This window comes from Protopterus annectens, chromosome 10.part0 (assembly GCF_019279795.1).
Source record: "Protopterus annectens isolate FY-2018-M chromosome 10.part0, PAN1.0, whole genome shotgun sequence".
Classification (NCBI taxonomy): domain Eukaryota; kingdom Metazoa; phylum Chordata; order Ceratodontiformes; family Protopteridae; genus Protopterus; species Protopterus annectens.
The window spans coordinates 736,017,916-736,038,301 of NC_056744.1; the positions used below are offsets into that span (position 1 = coordinate 736,017,916).

The window sequence follows — 20,386 nt, forward strand, 5'->3', positions numbered from 1 at the left end:
AAATAGGCTGTATGGGGAAGATAAAGTTTTAGCCAGTATTTGAAAGCTTAGAGAGGACTGGTGCAGACCATCCTTGGCAAAACAATGTGGTCTGTTCACCATGTCTTTCCATGCTGACAGATATTGAGTCCCTTTAGTGTGACACCAGAAACTCAGCCAATTGTTAAAATTAATCCTCTTTTGATCATGCTGTAGCATCATACTTCGTGAAGATAACATGCTTCTCAATGCTAGGCTCATACCATACCAGTGAGGTATGTCTAAAGTCCATCTTTGCAGAGGATAATTATGCCATCCATTTCCAAGACATGCCATGTCAGAGAACTTCTGTTCAGTTTAGTAATGCTTTGCAGGTTGATTGTTTTTACATCCAGCTTTTCCCAATAGAGCTACCTGGTACCCCATTCTGGGTAACCAAATACACTGCATGGTTGGCCAGTAGCTTTCTGACCCAGGGTTGCTGGGATTTATGACTGGCACATACTGACAACATGTATAGACCCTTTCAAGAGTTGGAATGAATTCATGGAATACATTGGAGAAAGCTAGATCCTCATCCTGCTTAGGAGGTGGCAAATGTGCATATCTCGTTTGGTGACATTAGCCAATATAACCAAATTATTTAGAGCTAATTAACTAGCCCTAACATGATAGTCTATGATCTGTATTCTCCTATTAAGAGGATACTGTTCACCACATATGATGGCCAATAGGGTTGGTCAACACAACTCTGTCCCTGATGGGCACTACTGAAAGCCTGTGTGTTGTTGCCTATACCTCTGTTCATTTTTAAGCGCATTCTGTTGACAGACCTCTCAGGTTCTACTGGAAGGGTAGCATTTGAACCTAAATCTTGAATACTTGATGGTGGAAATATCTAGCATGTTTATGGAAGTTGGCAGGAACCCACACAGATAAACAGAGAACATGCAAACTCTGCATAGACAGTGACCAAATGTGTATAATGCGCACGCGCACACACACACACACACACACACACACACACACACACACACACACACACACACACACACACACAATAAATAAATGCATTTAGTGAAACAAAGATTTCTTTATTTTTTTTTTTTAAATACCACTACTTTTATAACTTAGAAATGTTTATTTTTGGCAATACTGTAATTTAAACATAACTTACTGAAATCTTTAAAAATGTAAATTGGTTTGTCATTTTGTCATGTTGTAAAAACAAACCTAGAATGGTTGCAGTTTATTGCAATTAGTCTCTTATTTTAAATATTATTTAACAGGGAATCACCATATCCCCAGTTACTGATAATCTAATGGAGTGGATAGCCAGAGTTCAAGGGTTAAAGGACTCTCTCTGGGAAGGTAGGCTGTATTTTATATTGCTTTTTTTCCGATTTTAAAATGGGTGCAATTTATAAATGTCTCTCTTTCAGCTCTGCTGACAGGATCTCTGGTCGGAAATCCAGAACACAGATTTTAATTTCCTCTGGCAAGAAAACTGCCAATATGGTAATACAAGAAGAATGCTGTTATTATGCAAAGGTCAAATTTATGCAGTCCATTATGAAAACTCTCAAGATAAATTTCTAAAATGAGAGAAATCTGTAATTGGTTTGGTGCCCACAACTTGGTGAAGTTTTTGCCCTGAGTTAAATGCCAGACGGCAGGATAAAGTAGTTCAAGTCAATCCTCTAACACCTTAAACATCATGTTTACAAATTGTAGACATTACCTGCCCTAAAAAGTCTGTTTACCTTCATTTTTATGTACATATATGTCCTTCATATTCCAGATGAGTTTTTCCTAATACTTACAGACAATGCTGGCTACTAGGCAGGTTTTGATACATACCCTTGTGATATATGGTTACCTTTTTATACATATGCTTACATTTTTACTGTGCAAATAGTATAGCTGTTGTACTTTCAGAATAAAAAAATCAGTGGGCATATTTGTTGTGCATTGTCTGTAGCTGCTTTCACCTTACATAAAACACAAATTGGAATACTTGCTGTTATGCAAGCACAAAACATATACCACCTTTTCCCTATTTTCTGTATGTTTTACATGGCTGATAAAAGTTGATATCACATGTTAATGCTTGCTGTATTATATCCAGATAGTGCATATATCATTCTTGTATGAAGTGTCTCATTCTGTACCTGGGTTTGAGGCAGAAAATTAGACCCCTTTTGATCATTCCATCTACTCGATTATTTAATATAAATAAAGTTCCTTTTTCTGAATGTGTTTAAATATCTTGGAAATAAACTTTTATCTTTTTATAATTTCATAGTTTTGTGTTTCAAGCTTACAACCTAGGAGATTTTGAGTCTGTTTTATGAATTTATTGGTACCATATAATTGTCAAGTTAGATTTTACATTTTTTTCAAAACATTTTTTTTTATTTTTCAAATACATTTGAATGAATTCCATAGTATTTATACATAACATCTTAAATAACTATTTGCACTATTTACATTAGCCTGACACTACACCAGATCTTAATGTATACAATTACTTTATAAGTATGTCCAATCCATTATCAGAGTGTCTGATCAATTATTGTATAGTTTCAATCAACGATAAGACTCTTCTCCAAGGGTTGTTGATAAATGGCTTTGGATAAATTCTTAGTTCTTCACTTTTAATTTACAATAATGCTGTGGTTCTCAGTAGGCTGTAGAAGTGTTCCAAAGTTGGTATTGTGTTTGTATTCCATCTTCTTGTTATACACTTCCTTGATTAATTAAATAAAATGATTCATTAAATAAAGCTTATAGAAAGTTATTAATACCATTCCAAAATGGCTTAATTTTAACACCATCAAAGAAAATGTGGTTCCAATTTCCATTGTGTACTAGCTCACATCTCCAACATATTCCTTTTATGGAATAACTAATTTTACTGATTCTTTCTGGGGTTAAGAATGCTCTGTGCAAGCATTTCCAATTGAAAACTTTCCAGTATTGTGTAAAGGATGTATATTTTATCGATAATGAGATATTAGTTTTAATGTCTTCAGTTAACTGTATTAAGTGTCCTTTTGTTATATATTTCCAATATGAGGTTTTGGGTGTTTGAGTTTATCAATATTTTGTAAAATTTTGAAATACTGTTTCCCATGTCAAAGTCATTATATATGATTTCATATATGTATTTCGTAAATGTAGGTATTTCTTTAAATGAAGAATTGTTAATTATTCTACTTAAATCTTGTGAATATGACAGAATGCTCTGTAAAGTTAGCCAGTCCTGTTGTGGAATTCTGTATGTTGTTTTATTACTGGCATATCTAAAACTTTTAGTTCTTTGATGCACTGGATGCAGCAAACAAATCCTTTCTGTTACCAGGAATTAATAATTTCTCTATATATTTTATGTGGAAAGTTCTTTGTGACTATAAATGGTATTAAAAGATCAAACCAGATTTTTTAAATCTATATTTGCATTAATAATTTTCCTAAATGAGTCAGTGTAATAATCATACACATTTTAGTGGGTTTATTTATGTTATATTGCATACTAATACATAATATGTGCCATAGCAAATTGTTTTTGTCTGTTATTTGACATTTTTTTCTAAATCAAATTCATTTATTGATATTACAGTTAGTAATTTTTTCCAGTTTGCAGAGTAATTTGGACTTATCCAATCTGCAATTGTTTTAAATATTGATGCTTTTATATATGTTTCTATATCAGGAAAGTTTAATCCTCCCTGTTTCCATGGTCTGATATGATGTATTAAAGCTATTCTGTTTCTTTTGGAAAACCATAAAAATTTTATTAGGCATGAATTTATTTCTTTAAGTATATTCCTTTCTGGTAACAGTTGTATTGCCAAGGCTATATATATAGGATTCTGGGCAGTAAAACCATTTATATTAACTGTAGTCTATCTTCAAATGTTAATATTATTTTGTTCCATTTTTCCACAGAGATTTTAATTGCATTGATGGTATTATTGTAATTTTTTAGACTAATTCATTATTATTGTTGCATAACTCAATTCTTAGATATTTTAAGGTAGATTCTTGTTTCCCTATGATGAGATCCCTCTTAGTCTACAGTTCTTTTTTTATTTAAGAATAAAGATTTTGATTTATTGAAATAGAGTTCAGTAGTCATGTGAAATTTGTCAATTAATATATCTAATTCTTCTAATGTCTCTTTTGTATTAAATAATGTTAGTAACATGTCATTAGCAAATAGCATTAATTTAGAATTGTATTGTTCATAAACATCTCTTCCTTTGAATTTTATATTGTTACGAATTGAATCTGCCAGTATTTCAATACCCAGAGCAAATGGAATCAGTGACATGGGACATCCTTGTTTAGTGCCATTTGTTTTATGTATAGATTCAGAGGTAAAAGGACATAACTTGACATGCTCTAAATTTTATATATATATATATATATATATATATATATATATATATATATATATATATATTTTCTTTAGGAGATGAACACAGGATGCCGGAAATTCAAATAGCATTAAGATTTTGAATAAATAGTCCCAATTTAGTCAATCAAATGCTTTCTCTATATCTAAGCCAATTATGAGTGTTTCTTTATTTTCTTTATTAACATAATCTATAAGAGAAATTATCCTTTTAATATTGTCGTGTGTGTCTATGATATATAAATCCAGTTTGATCATTATTTATTGTTTTAGATGGTGGTATTTTCATTCTGTTAGTTAATATTGCCAAATATCTTATAGTCATTATTTAATAATGATATAGGTCTATATGAAATACAGAGGTTTGGGCATTTGCTTTCCTTTAGGATTGGTGTGATTAAGGAATATCTCCAAGTGGGTGGTATTAAAGCTTGTGGCTGAATTTGGTGTTGAGTTTTATGGAGGAGGGATAATATCTTTAAAGGAAAAAGTTTATGTATTTCCATAATTATGCCATCTATACCAGGAACTTTATTATTTTTACCCTCTTTTATTGTATCTGTAATTTCTTTGTAAGATATGGGTGCTGGCGGATCTAGTTTTATTTTTTTTATGGTATTTTTTATATTAGAACATTTTTCATCTAGATTTAATTTATCAATATGTATTTTTTCTTTTTGGAAATGTTCCATATAGTGATTTCTGTAGGCATCAAGAATGTCACCTATATCCAAGACATTTTTCCCTTTCTTATCATGGAAGATACTTTTAATGTTATTAGCTTTTGACTGTATTTTGATTCTTGTGGATAAATTATGTAAACATTTGGGAGAAGTGACCAAGGTATTATTTTTTAGTTTTTCTAAAGCTAAACTAGTTTTATGTGTTAGAATTTTATTGTATTTATTGTTTAGTACTTCTACTTTCTTTTTCATCTCCAACTGATTTTGATTTTTCTTTTCAGCTTTTACTGACAAAAGTTTGGATTGTAAATCTAATAATTCAGAATCCCATTCTCTGATTTTTTTTTTATACCGAGTTAGGTTTTTAGCATATATGTAAGCTTTTAATGAGTCCCATATCATTATTTTATTTATCTCTGTGGTGTAATTAATGTCTAAGAAGAACTGTAATTCAGATAATAGTTTGAACTCTCTAATTTTAGTTATGTATGCTGGAATTCTGGAGTTAAAGATTAATGGTTTATAGTCATTTTGAAGTTTTAGTATCAATGAATTGTGGTCTGAAAAGGGGAAGGGAGTGATTGAGAAATTAATGATTTTAGAGTGTAAGTCATAGGCAGCAAATATTTTATCTATTCTAGTTTGGGTACCAAATCTGTGATCTTGATGGGAAAACAACAAAGATTTATCCTCTCTAAATTTGAAAGTATCTACAAGATGAAATTATTCTACCCACTTGTTTAAAGCTTTTGATACAGCAGATGTACGCAGCGGTCTTTTATTTGTAGTTTCAGAAATATCAAATATACAGTTAAAAATCTCCTCCTAATATTAAGTTGCCTTTATAGTTATTGGAAATGAAATCTAAGTGTTTTTTAACAGTTCCTGTTCCAATGCTTGGGAACCAGTATAGATTGGCTAGGGTCCATATTCTCTTACTATATTTAACTATTACTAATGCTATAAGGCCTTCTTTATCTTCATGTGTGTAAATGATTTCTGGGTTAATCACATATGTTTTCCATAAAATTGTTACCCTTTTTTCTTTGCCTTATAAGTAGATTGCACCAATATCATATATTCCTTAGGATTCCATCTGTAATTGTCATTTGTTTTGAAATTAGTTTCTTGAAGGAAGACTATTTGTGCTTTGTTCAGGTTTAAATATTTCAGTTGATTTGATCTCTTACTAGGATTGTTTAAGCCATTGGTATTTAAAGATAAAGTTAAATCCATCTTAGGTTATTTAGAATATGTATTTTTTTTATTGTGACTATTAAACATTTTCCTCTGATAACTATAAAGTATATGTTTGAGCTTTTAAAGGAAAGTTTTAGCTTTATATGAGTGTTTACCAATATATACCTATATAAACGCATTCTACGGACATCTCCAGGAATGCATGGATCATGCCATCCCAAACAAAACCAAGACCCAATCATCCAAAGGCAGGCGTCCAGTCTGCTGGACCCCTGCCATAAATAAACTGTACAACAGAAGGAGGAAGCTACTACATGATAGAGCAAAATCCCTAATAGGGAAGGCATCTCTGATCAGTACTAGCAAAAAATTACGATCCCTCATAAAATCCTCCAAGGCCAGCTTAGAGAGAAAAATTGCACAGGACACCAAAGACAATCATAAGGCTTTTTTCAGTTATGTTAGAAACCTGGGATGCAACTCCCAGACTTGTTCTGAGTTGATTCTAAATGACAAAAAATACACTGAACCCACAGACATCGCCGATATCCTGGCAGACAGGTTCAGTGCAAACTCCCAAAAGAGCAAGTATCTATCCCGGCAGAGGGCTGCCTCCCAAACATCTCTGATGCTCAGGTGAAGGCTGCCCTCTCCAAAGCAAGAAACACTGCTTCCATGGGACCAGATGGCATCCCAGGTTGCGTCCTACATGAACTCCAAGAGGAACTAATCCCTCAAATAAAACAGCTATACAATCTCAGCCTCACTACAGGATATGTGCCCACAGAATGGCGTACAGCAACAGTGGGTCCCACTCCACAAAGGTGGAGCCTCTACGGACCCTGGAAACTATCGCCCCATAAGCCTGACTAGCTTAGTCTGCAAGGCTATGGAGAGGATCATCATGGAGCTCATAAACAAAGACATTGGGGACCTACATACACTAGATCCTACCCAGTTCGGCTTTGTCAAGGGCAGATCCTGCCTTTTGAACCTGGTTGACTTCTTCGAAACAGTCACCAAAGCCATAGATGAAGGGAAAGTAGTCCACACAGCCTATCTGGACCTTGCAAAGGCATTTGACACAATACCCCACTCGGGCATCATAGATAAGCTATCCAGCTTAAATATAAACCCCTATGTCACAAGATGGGTCGCAAACTGGCTCAGACAGAACCCACAGAGTGAGAGTTGCTGGAGCCATGTCCGACTCGAAACCGGTCACAAGTGGCGTCCCACAGGGTTCTGTCCTGGGACCACTCTTGTTCGGTATATACTTTTCCGAGGTACAGGCAAACGTGGGAGGACTATGGCTCACCAAGTTCGCAGACGACTGCAAACTGGGCGCCATAATCAACTCTCCAGCTGACACAAACATCCTTCAAAAAGGTCTCACAGAGACAGATAACTGGTGCCAGCACCATGGTTAAAAGCTAAATGCCAAAAAATGTATAGTCATACCCTTTGGCAAAAACAATGTGCCCACAAATTACCACATAGGCGGAAACCCATTAAGTACAGAGAAAGTTATTAGGGACCTGGGGACCCAAGTTGATAGCAATCTCTCCTTTGAAAACCACATTGCTAAAGTGGTTAGAAAGACCTTCTACATAGCCCACCTCATCACGAAAGGTTTCACATCTAGATCAAGAGAGGTAATTGTGCCCCTTTATTCATCCCTCATCAGGCCCATCATAGAATACAATGCCCCTGTTGGGATGTACCTTACCCGACACCTGCAGCAATTAGAAAGACCCCAAAAGTATCTCACCAAGAGGATCAAGGGTCTCAAACAGATGCCATATGCTGCTCGGTTAAAAAAACTCCAGCTCTACTCAGTTGCATACCGCCTACTTCGAGGCGATCTATGCCTGACATACAAAGCTATGTCAAATCCAGAATTAATGGACATGCTCCACCTCAGTAAATCTAAATCCCTTAGAGCCACACGCTCGAGGGACTTGAACCTCAGCACAGAAATAAATAGAACTTGCTGGAGGGACAAGTTCATAACCCAGAGGCTCCCTTCGCTCTGGAATAGAATTCCAGTTCATGTGAGGCAGAGCACCTCACTGAATCTCTTCAAGAAGAATCTCGATAGGTGGATGGGGGATCGTAGGTTTGTCCCAGGGATTACTCCCGTGTCACTATTAGACAGAGGCACAGTAAACTAAACCTTAAAAAGGGCACAGTATACTCAAATCAAGGGGTGGCGTAAGCCATACAGAATCGGGCTAGGCTTATAATTGCTCCAGGGCAGATAGCCTAGTATGAACCTATGAATAAAGTGATGTTTTGGTCAGGCATACTAAAATGTTTTTGGTAAATAAATTTAAATCAATAAATGTTAACAAAACTAAGATCCACACTAGCCATGAAATGAAAATCAGTCCTAATCGAAACCTAAGTCCATCAGATTATCACTCATACCTTGACAATCCAGAACATCTGAGCTCCATAAATTGAATTATCATATGGAGAATATTTGTAATAGGAATAAGCACTATTTATATTATTTTGGACAGATATAGTACTATTGTAGATTAGACAGAATTCTAATACAATATAAATGTCTACTTATTGTATAAGCAATTAATATTTACATGAAAGATAGATGACAAGCAATTCAGTCATAGTAAAGTAGATGTACCATATATAAAACCTCCATAAAAGATTATATCACACAGTTATTTAACATATTATTGATAAAGTCTTTCAAAACTTATTACTTCATATAAGATGGTAATAATATTTATACCTGTTGTTGCTATCTTTCGGCTTTCCCCGGTTAGGGGTCGCCACAGTGGAACTCCAGTCTGCTAATGATTGGCAGTAGATTTTCACGAATGCCAAGGTACCAGCTCAACGTCCAACCTTTAACGAAGGCACGCCCATTTACGCATGTTTTTCAAACGCCCAGCCAACCGCAGGGAGGACATGCAGACTCCACACAGAAGGCACTCCCCGCACTCCAGCCGAGAATCGAATGGGAGAACCTCTTGCTGTGAGGCAACAACGCTACCACTGCACCACCGCAGAAGTCAAAAATATTTATACCTAATGTTTATAATACAATGTATTTTACTGGATATATCAGAAGTTATATTTCGTTTTTTGCCAGCATTTAAGTAATCATTTTGTTTGTTGCTAACTTAAAGCATCAAGTTTGTTTTATGTGAACATTGATGAAAGTTAGTGCATTTTAATTAACAGTGCATCCCTCTTCCCCCCATTTCCTACACATAAGGATTTTCATATATGTCATTTCTTATTATAAAATGAGTGAAATTATAGGTTAAAACCAACAAATTCACTTATTGTGATTAATGATTACAAATTCCCTTTACATATTAATAAAGTGCCATTTGATGGCATATACTGAAAGTTTTTAGATTTAGATGGCAACATTCTAGTTTGTATAATCAGCAAAGGTTAAACTGAGTGATTGTCAATTTAATACTATTTGTTCAGAATATGATTGTTACATTCTGTGACATTTCAAGTTAAGGATTCTATTGTTTCTCTTGAACAACTTTGTCAGTTTGATGTCATGTATAAAACATTAGTTACCTTGGTGGTGCAGCAGTAGCGTTGTTGCCTCACAGCAAGAGGTTCTCCCGTTCGATTCTCGGCTGGAGTGTGGGGAGTGCCTTCTGTGTGGAGTCTGCATGTCCTCCCCGAGGTTGAGTGGGCGTTCGAAAGACATGCGTAAATGGGCATACCTTCGTTGAAGGTTGAACACTGAGCTGGCACCTCGGCGTTCATGAAAATCTACTGCCAATCATTAGCAGACTGGAGTTCCGCTGTAGCGACCCCTAACCGGGAAAAGCCGAAAGACAACAACCTTGATAACTGCTTAAGTATTATATATGGTCAACATGGGTTACAAAAACTACAATTCAAGTTAAAGCAATTGTATGACTTGTTATGCACATTTACTTATATGAGAAAATCATCATGTTTCCTCTTGATGTTCAATATAGTATGTAATTTATGACAAGTTGTCTTATACACAAGTCCATGTTATTAAACTGAGTGTCTATTGTCAATTTAGTACTATTTGTTCATAATATGATTGTTACATTCTGTGACATTACAAGTTCATGCTTCTATTGTTTCTCTTGAACAACTTTGTCGGTTTGATGTCATGTATAAAACATTAGTTACCTTGGTAACTGCTTAAGTATTATATATAGTCAAGATGGGTTACAAAAACTACACTTCAAGTTAAAGCATGACTTGTTATGCATATTTACTTATATAAGAAAATCATCGTGCTTCCCCTTGATGTTCAATGTAGTGTATGTCATTTATGACAAGTTAAGACAGTAGTGTTATTATACACAAGCCCATGTTATTAAATCCTGTCTTTAATATATAAATTCAGCAAACTGCTTCATCTTGTATGACGATTATATATTTTATGTTTAGATTTACTAAAATCATACATTACATAACTATTGTGTGTATGTGTTTGGTTTTTTTTTGGCTGTTGCTTAGTTATTTGAGAGACCACAAGCTGTAATGCTTATTCTTATTATTAGCTCCTTCCAAGCATGTTTATACAGTCCATAGACTTTAAATTATGAGACCCTTCTAGTTTCTTATTTGTTATAAGTATATTTATATCCTTACATACACACATATCAGTACTTCAAGCATGGGCAACAATGCCCATCCAGTTTTGCCAGAATACCATTCACTAGTTCATGTGGTGTGTTCCAGGCTGTTCTTAAAATATCCAAGCTAATATTTTTTCTGTTCCATTTTACCAGCCTGTTCCATGAGTGGCCACTCTGCCAGTGAACCACTCAACACAACTTCCATTCCCACAGATATTTCCACAAAGAAAATCTGATGACTCTCTAGCACTTCCCGGCAACTGCAAACACCCCTACAATCAGCTATCAGCATATGTTCAACACGTCCGAGCAAACTCACCTCCCAGACCACTGAAAAGGATACTGCACAAGACCAAGTGTGCTTAGTCTTTCACAATAACTCAGACTTCCACTCTTATGTAAGCCCTTAATGTGTTTGGACCAAAATACATTTTAAATATAAAATTGCGCTTATTATTTTATTTTATTTTTATATCAAGAATCAACTTAATGAGCTAAACAAAGTGTTGGAAGACTATCTATATGTGTACATGTGGTTAAAAACAGACCTTTTATTGTATATATATATATTTTTTTTTTTAAACCAAAAACGTCATTGCCGAGAATCATCTCAGAGGCTCCTCAGAGCCGTTAAGCATCATCATCACTCTGTCTCTGTTACTGTAGCAACCTGGGAGTGTCTGTTTCTTTGTGTCTGTGTACTGCATACCAGAGACTCGCGATGCACCTGAAGCAAAGCTTCACATCACTGCAACTTCAAGCCTAAACCAACAAGCCGCCACAACAAAAGATAACACATTCTTCCAGCCTTTTCACCTCTCACTCAGCAGATGTATAAACAAACTATTCTCTGTCAAAATATCCCAAATCACAGTTTTATCCACCCTCTTCCTCTGGATCCAGGCTAAAACACCAAATGTCTCTTCCTAATACACAAGCATCAGTAAACTTCAATCACAAGCTGCAACCCACAGCTTCCCGGAGACGAAAACGGCAACATACAACAGCTGCATCCACAAAAACCCCTGTCAGGCTTAATCAAACAGCACTCAAAGCTATGCTACCTGCTATCATTGATATTAGCTATGTTTTGACAGAATGATAACGCCATTTGTATTAGCTGCCAGACACGGTTGCATCCACGCACACCATATCAGGATTGATCAAACAGCATTCGAAGCTATGATACCTGCCATAATTGACATTAACTATGTTTAGACAGAATAATAATGACATTTGTACTAGCTGCCAGACACAGCTGCATCCACACACACATTTGCAGGATTGATCAAACAGCGCTCGTAGCTGTGATACCTGCCATAACTGATATTAACTATGATGACATTTGTACTAAGAACTTGCTACTATTATTGAACCAGGATATACATGACATTTCTAAATCATACTTTAACTGAAGAAGGAATTAGTCTCCATGACAGCATATTTTTTTCAAAACATTGTACTGTTACTGCTATTATATATGATGTTAATTTGTTATATTTGAGTCTGAATTCTGATGAATGGTACCTTGTTGAATTGGTTAATTACTTAAATTATTATAAGTAAAATCAATGAAAAATGAACAAGATAAGTATTCATTGAGTTCAAGTAGGGGAATAGAAACTTCTATGTTTGTATTATATGTTACTTTGTTTGGCTTATATATAATGTAAATAATAACCCATCTTGACCTAGCTTTATTTGTGAAGAATTATTGGACTCTCTGAACATTCTGAATAAATCATTACTGTTTCTCAGTTGTTTAAGAAACCCTCCTTTTTTAAAATAAAAACAGATGACAAGTGATGTACCATATCAGTTGATACTTTGAGATGTAGTTGTAAGAGTTATTTTCTTGGGACAGCTGTCTTGGAATAATTGTTTTGTTTCTTCTTTCTAGCATCAGTCCAAGTATTTGTTTCTTTTATTCTTTTAAAAGTAGGGGCCATCCATTCCATTTCTTCTGGGATAGACACTATGTTGTTGTTTTTGATGAATATAGTAGCTTCTTCTAATTCATTAAAGGTTCTCATCTTATTGGCAAAAAGTATTTTTATCTTGGCTGGAAAGGCCAGCTGAGCTTTAATGTTGTTTTGTTTCAACAGTTTTATTATTGGCCAGATTTTTTCCTTTCTTCTAATATTCTGGTAGAATAATCATTGTTAAACCTTATCAGGCTTTGATTGTATTTTAAGGGTGATTTTCTCCAAGCAGATTTTAATATTAGTTCGTTGTCCAGAAATGAAAGAAATTTTATAACTATGGATCTAGGTGGAGTATTTGTTGAGTTAGAATCAGGTTTCCTCAGTGCTCTATGCGCCTTTTCAATTCCAAATGAAAGTCCCTCTTTCAAGTCTAAACATTCAAGAATTCAGGCTGTTAAGAATGAAATGATGTCTTCTCCTTCAGTGTTTTCAGGCAGACCAAAGATCCTTATGTCGTTTATCCTTTCCCTGTTTTCTAAGTCATCTATTTTGTTAAGTAGCCATGTATTCTGTTTAAGCAGAAATTCTTTTTGGAATTCCTCTTTGAGTCTCTCTTCAGTGTCATTTAGAGAAGTCTGTATATTTGTTATTTTTGTATGGTGTTGCTGTAATAGTTCCTTAAGAGTATCAGTCGGTTTTTGAGAATTTAATTTGAGGTTTTCTAAGTCATTTTTAAAGCCATCCATCTTCAAAGATAATTCCTGTAAGGTAGATGTCATCAATTGCAGTTTTTTCTTCAAAGCAGCATCTGGATGAGAATCCCTTGAGTTGTTCATATTCAGTGACTAAATATATTTACTTGACAGGAAAAATTTTGTACATCTCCGCCAAAGTCAATATTTATGTAGTTTAGTAGTTTATCTATAGATTTCTGATGTTTTAAACTTGAAAATAATAACATTTTCCTATATTATTATGCTAGTTTATGGAGTTCTCAAAATTTGCTGCTTTCAGTTGGCCATCTAGGCCCCACCCCCAGATTTTACATTTTTGAAGGGACTGTGTACATCTACATTCATTTGGTTGTTTATTTCATAATCTGATGACAAATCTTAGGATAAAAAGATTTGATTTTCAAGGCTTTATACTTCCTAGCTGTTAATAATAAGAGACATATATTACAAATCTCTGTGGAGGGGATATATTTCTCAAGATGTAGAGAGTTTAACAGTGTCTTGTAGAACAATTAATTAATATTTTACATAGATCATTTGTTATGCAAGTAATATAATAAAGCACTAGATATCAGTTTCCCTTCATGGATCTGTGAGATCAACAAAATGTCATTCAGAATGTTTTTGTATCACTCTTTCTGGACTAAATGCATCTTATAAAACAAAACACATTGATGTTATGTTGTCCCTGTCTTGTCTTCGTTCTTGCTGGTTGGGGTTCAGAGCCAATCCTAGGCTCTGACTCGGCTGTATACTATAGCTCGTGAGCTTTTTATTGGCTTGAGGCTAGCCCCTATCACAACATGCTTAGCGGGAGTTACCCAGATTGTTTGCTGCTTGCAGCGTCAAGATTGTGAAATACTGGCTCAGACTAAGTGTTTTTCTTTTTGATTAAATTACAACATTTTGTTAAATCGTTGTTAGATACTTAGTGTTAGAGAGTCTCTTTATAGGTTAGTGTTCGTTCTAACCTTCCATTGTTGTGTGTTGATGATGTGGTTGTCATTTTACTTTAGGCCTACCTTTTCCTTGAGAACCCGTTTAACTTAGAGGGTTCCTCTTCCCTTCAGCCCCATTTTTAGTTGGAGGGCTTTCCCCTCATTCCCTTCATTTCTAGGAGCAGCTGTTTAAGTTAGAGGCTCTCCTCGGTTGGGGGAGTTCGCCATTTTAGCTTGGAAGCTCTGCCCCTTCACTCCTTCCTTTCAAAAAATAAAAAAGTTTTTCTTTGTAGTTAAGCTAGTTTATTGGCATTTAACTGTGTATTGTTATTACAGGGCCTTTGTTCTTAGTTGATAGTAGTAACAAGTGTGTGTTTTAAGTCTAACTATGTCTAAGGATTCCACTAAAGAGACAAAACCTTTGGGTTTAAGAAGTGTGACTCGTGCTGCCAAAAGATGTCCCTTACGGATGGGCATACAAGCTGTGTGTATTGTTTAGGGGCCATACACCTGCAGGACTCGTGCTCTGTATGCCATGCTTTCAGTTCTCGGGTCCTGCAGGAAAGAAAAAATAAACTAATTATGCAAGGCTTATTAAAGGGCCCCTTCGATGCCTCTACAGAGGGCACTTAACCAACAAAAAAAAAGGACAAGTCCATCATCGTAGTCAGCTCTGATGTCAGAGTCACCCAAAAGAAAAGACAAATCTTCAACATTGTCGGATCTGAGTGTTGGTTCTGACTCCAGCGGCTCCATCAGTAGTCTCAGAGCCAGTCAGGACTCACAAGAAAATCAGGTCTCCCTCTCTGGAACTGGTGCTGTCTGTTTCACAATCTCCGCTCTTACAATCTCTGGCAGGCAGTCATCGGTCTTCCACCCATTCCTCTCGGTCATCCAGGAGTCTTTTGGATGATGGAGAGGGTGGTGAAGAGGCTTCTCAAGACACCGGCATTAGCAAAATTATTATCGAGCCCAGCCCATAAGGAAGTGGTGCAGACAGTCCAACCAACATAATTATTGATTCCTCTTCCGAATATCTTGAGTTCTGTGCAGGAGTGCATGGAAGTTGTGGTGGAACCATCTGTTCTGATAACCTCCGGTCTCTCGGTTCTGACTTCTGCTCCAATCTCCTTGTTACCCCATTCTATCGAGGGATCCTGGGGGCAGATGTTCCCTCATCGGCTCCGAAGGGGGAGCAGCATCGGACCCTTGTCCGACCCTTCTCTTCCTCTTGGGGCTTCAGCTCAGGTGAGCTTGGCTTCTACATTGGCCTCAGAGCCATTGCCCTCAGTTCAGAGGAGATCTCCAGGCTCTTCGGAGTTAGACACTCTTTCTGGACCAGGACTGCAGTGCCTTCGAGGCGATGAGTGTGCTGTCCTCTGAGACCACTCCTCTCTTGGCTTCATTGGCTCCTTCTCCTTTGGTGCCGTGTCCGCCTCTGAACCTCCCCTCCTCCGAAGCGTAAGGAACCCATGCTCCAGGACACCCCATTGGGCACCCCACCTCTTCTAAAACCTCCTCAGAACACCCCTCTGAGGAGGTCTCTCTGAAGAGGAAGTGTAAGAGGAAGCATTTGGACTCCTTTGAGTCCCTGACATCAGACATGGACTTGGAGGACTCAGAAGAGTCCCCACGGTCCCCATCTGAAGATGTCTCATTTTCAGACATCCTGGAAATCCTTAGGCAGAGGGGTGACTGGAAGTCCCTTGCCCCTTCTCTGGAGGAGTCTGTGTACCTGGATGCATTTGTTTCCCAACCCTCCACCTCTTGGGTGTCTCCGCCTTTTGACCCACTGTTGCCCATATTGAGTCAGAAGGCGTGGAGCTCTCCAGAGACTATGGAACCAGTTCTGCGGAGGCCCAATAAATTTATAACTTCTCTGGATGACAAGCTTTTTCTATCTAAGGGCCTGCCTGTCGATGCTATGGTGGTAGCAGCAGCCACTAAGAAAGAACTAGCAGAAACAACTTCTTCTGTCCATCTGTCGAACAAAGAGTCCCATACGATGGACAGGTATGGGAAGTGTATGTTTTCTTCAGCAGCCTTTATGCTCAGGTTGATGAATTATTTGTCCCACTTTACTCACCTTTAGAGGGATCTCCTCAAGGAGTTGGGAGATACCCTACATGATCCTACAGCTGTGGTAGCTGCAGGCAAGGCAGCTTCTCAACTTGTGACCTTGACTTCTGTAGTTAACTCCTCCATGCGGCTGATTTCTTACACAGCAGATGGAGCGAGAAGGGCAGCAGGCACAGGAGTTGCCTTACGGAGGCACTCTTGTATGTGCCTTTGTCAATTTGTGGAGCCCTTCAAGTCCTTCTTTACTAGCACCCCATTTAATGGCTTGTCATTGTTTGGGCCTCAGATAAAAGACTCTTACCTGGTGTGAATGGGATGGCAAAACTCTTTCTGCCGTGGTAGTACGTTTTTCTGCTCCTTCTAGACCTTATCCAAAAGGTCAGAAGAGCAGGAAGATGTGTTTCCGGAAATCCCAGGGAGCTTCGCCTGACACACGTGGAGATTTTTCCCCCAGGGGCAGAGGGGGAAATAATAATGGAAGATGACTGTCTCATGGCGGGGGGGGGGGTCCGCAGAATCAGGGCGACAGAGATACATTCTCTGGTAGGCCCTTCCAGCGCTCCTGAAGGGAGGCCCGATTGTCCACCTCTGGAGACAGTTGGGGGCAGGTTATCCTTGTACCCAAACACCTGGCAGACAATTACGGAAGATACATGAGTACTATTGATAATATCCAGGGGTTACAAAATTCCCGTCTCCCAACTACTCCTTACAAGGAAACGGTCAATCCCAGATGTTCCACCCAATCTTCGGGATCAAGCAAACCTAGAAGTTCAAAGGTTGCTAGAAAAAAGAGCCATCCAGGAAGTCCCTACAGACCAAATAAATCTGGAACTTACTCAAGGTTCTTTTTAGTTCAAAAAAAGACAGGGGACTGGAGGCTCATTTTGGATCTCAGCAGACTGATTCAAATTGGTTAAGAAAACAAAGTTCTGTATGGTAACACTGCAGTCCATGCTGCCCTTTTTGGGTCAGGACAGTTGGATGCACTCTATCGATCTCCAGGATGCGTACTACCACATAAAAGTGGACATGCGATCCAGGAGATATCTACGCTTCCGGCTGGGAGCCAGTCATTACCAGTTCAGAACTCTGCCCTTTGGTCTCACCACAGCCCCCAGGGTGTTCACCAAATGCATGGCAGTAGTTACCTGAGGCATCTAGGATTCCAAGTGTTTCCATATCTAAGTGACTGGCTCTTTACTGCCACCACTGAGCATCGGCTAATCAAGGCAAGGGACTCCACAATTCACACTTGTTCACAACTAGGCATCACCATAAACTACGAAAAGTCTACCTTGTTGCCTTGCCAATATATTGCATTTATAGGGGAAGATTTAGACACAAAGGTATAATAGCAAAGCTGCCTCAGGAAAGGATGTCAACCATTCATCAAGTTTCAATCCTCATGGTGAAAAAGAGAATTCAGGCAAGATTTGTCCTCAAAGTCTTGGGTTCAATGGCTGCAGCAATTACTCTGGTCCCTATGACATGTTTCCACATGAGAATTCTGCAGTGGCTCCGTTTTGCTCAATGGTCATTCCAGGATTTACCAATGTCACATCAGATTTTAATCACGGAGTCCTGCAAGAAGAATCTAGAATGGTGGCTTTACTCCCCTCTGGTGACAATAGGCGGGACGATTTTAACCCCCCAAACCGTAACCACAGTGACCATGGACACTTCCCAGATCAGGTGGGGGGGCATTATCTGGGACAGACAGTTCAAGGGACTTGGCAGCAAATGAGTACCACTTGCACATCAATGTACTAGAGATGAGACTGGTGCTTCTTGCATTGCAAGCACTTCAAGACTCTCTACCTACAGGGACTATAGCAATTCAGACAGACAATATGTCGGTACAACAAACAGGGCAGAACCAGGTCTTATCTCTTGTGTTGGGAGGCTCTACGAGTATGGCAATGGGCGATGTCTTCCCACCCTTTTCTGATCACAACGCACATTCTGGGGAAATTCATTGTGATAGCGGACAAGCTCAGCAGGGCAATTCTGATGCCTCATGAGTGGTCTCTGAAACAGGAAATTGCAGACTTGATTTTTCGCAAATGGGGCCAGCCATGCTGCAGTATTTTCCCAACCCCCTCAACAACAAATGCGCAGCTACTTTGCCCTAGTCCCACCACCGGGATAGTCACCCAGGGATGCACTTGTTCATGATTGGCCTCCAGGACTGCTTTATGTTTTTCCACCATTCCCCCTGATCCCCAAGGTTCTTCAGAAAGCAAAGTCGCTAGGTTGCAAAATAATCCTCATTGCCTCTTACTGGCATCGTCCGATATGGTTCCCATTCCTTTGGCCTCATCTGCAGGGGGAGGCTTGGATTGTGGACCCAGTTCCAGATCTCCTGATGCATCAGTCAGGTGTGCTCCACCCTTCCATCCAAACTCTGAAGCTGACAGCTTGGTTTCTCCACTTCCAGTCTTAGCCAGGCTTCCTGATATTTCCCCAAGAGTTCAACACATTTTGATTTCCTCCCACAAAAACACTACCCAGAAACTTCATGCTAGTAAATGGAAGAGGTTCTCATTTTGGGCGCACAAGAACGAGACTGATCTCTGTACTGCACCCATTTCAAAGATTCTCAAATTTCTTGCTGAAACTTTTGAGTGAGGAGCAGCTGCAACCACTAACTATTTTCAGCTGGCTGCCCTTTCTAATTTTCATGTGGGAGAAATAGGCTCTAACGTTTGTCCCATAGGCTATGCAAAGCATTCCTAAGAAGTACTCTCCTCTTAAGACCTCCAATAAGAGAACCCCCCCAGACCTAAATTTAGTTTTAGCGTCTTTGATTCTTCCCCTTTGAACCAGCTGCTACTTGTCCCCTAAAACTTTTGACATGGAAGACCCTTTTCTTGACTGCCATTACCTCAGCTAGGAGGGTTTCAGAATTACAGGCCTTATCAATTTGTTCTCCGTACTGGATTTTCCACAACGGTAGAGTCTCTCTCAGAACCAATGCCTCCTTCTTACTAAAGGTGTGTTCAGACTACAACTTGAAACAATCCATAGAACTTCCTGTATTCTTCCCCAATCATGGCAACAAGGCAGAGTATAAGCTCCATCAATTGGACGTTCATAGACAGTTACATTTTTATTTACACAGGACCAAGGACATCAGAAAATCCAACCAATTGTTTACATCCTTTGAAGAGAATAGAAAAGGTTATTCAGTCTCAAAAGTGACCTTATCTAAGTGGCTTTCAGACACCATCACCTATGTCTAGGATTTGCGGAACAAAAAACTTCCAGAAAAAGTTAGAGGACGCTCAGCTAGGGCCTTGGCTACCTCTATTGCCTTTCAAGTCAAACCACCTTTAGATTCAGTCTGTGCAGCAGCTACATGGGCTAATCCTCTTACCTTTATCACTCATTGCAAAGTAGATGTGGCCTCCCAGAACAGAGCATCCTTTGGTTCCACAGTCCTGAAGAGTCTTTTCCAGTGAGCCACCCAAGAAACAGGTACTGGGGACGTGGTTCCAACCAGCAAGAATTAAGGTGAGATAGGGACAACATAACATAAAGAAGTTATGTACTCACCATAACGTTCCATGTTTGTTGTCCTTGATCTCGCCTTCCTTCTTGCATCCCACCCTCCTTCTCCCTTCCTGGAGGATTGAGAGGAGTTTCTTTCATTGGGTACACTGTCTGAGTTTCCCTTTACCATACCAGTTGGTTTGCTTATTTATTTACACCTTTATACTCAGGTGTTCTCTTTTATGTAAAAATCTGTTTTTGCTTGCATAGTCTAGTGTTTGGGTTATCACAAACAAGATCTGGGTAACTCC

The 20,386-nt window shown here is 38.2% G+C and overlaps 1 protein-coding gene across 1 annotated transcript in view; it reads left to right on the forward strand.

Annotated features, from left to right (window-relative positions):
- Positions 1-20,386, forward strand: part of UBE2U (ubiquitin conjugating enzyme E2 U) — a 658,880-nt gene that overhangs the window by 89,918 nt on the left and 548,576 nt on the right. Inside the window, exon 2 of the mRNA XM_044085559.1 lies at positions 1,269-1,350. Coding sequence (XP_043941494.1) covers positions 1,269-1,350 — 82 coding nt within the window. The remainder of the gene's footprint in view (positions 1-1,268; positions 1,351-20,386) is intronic.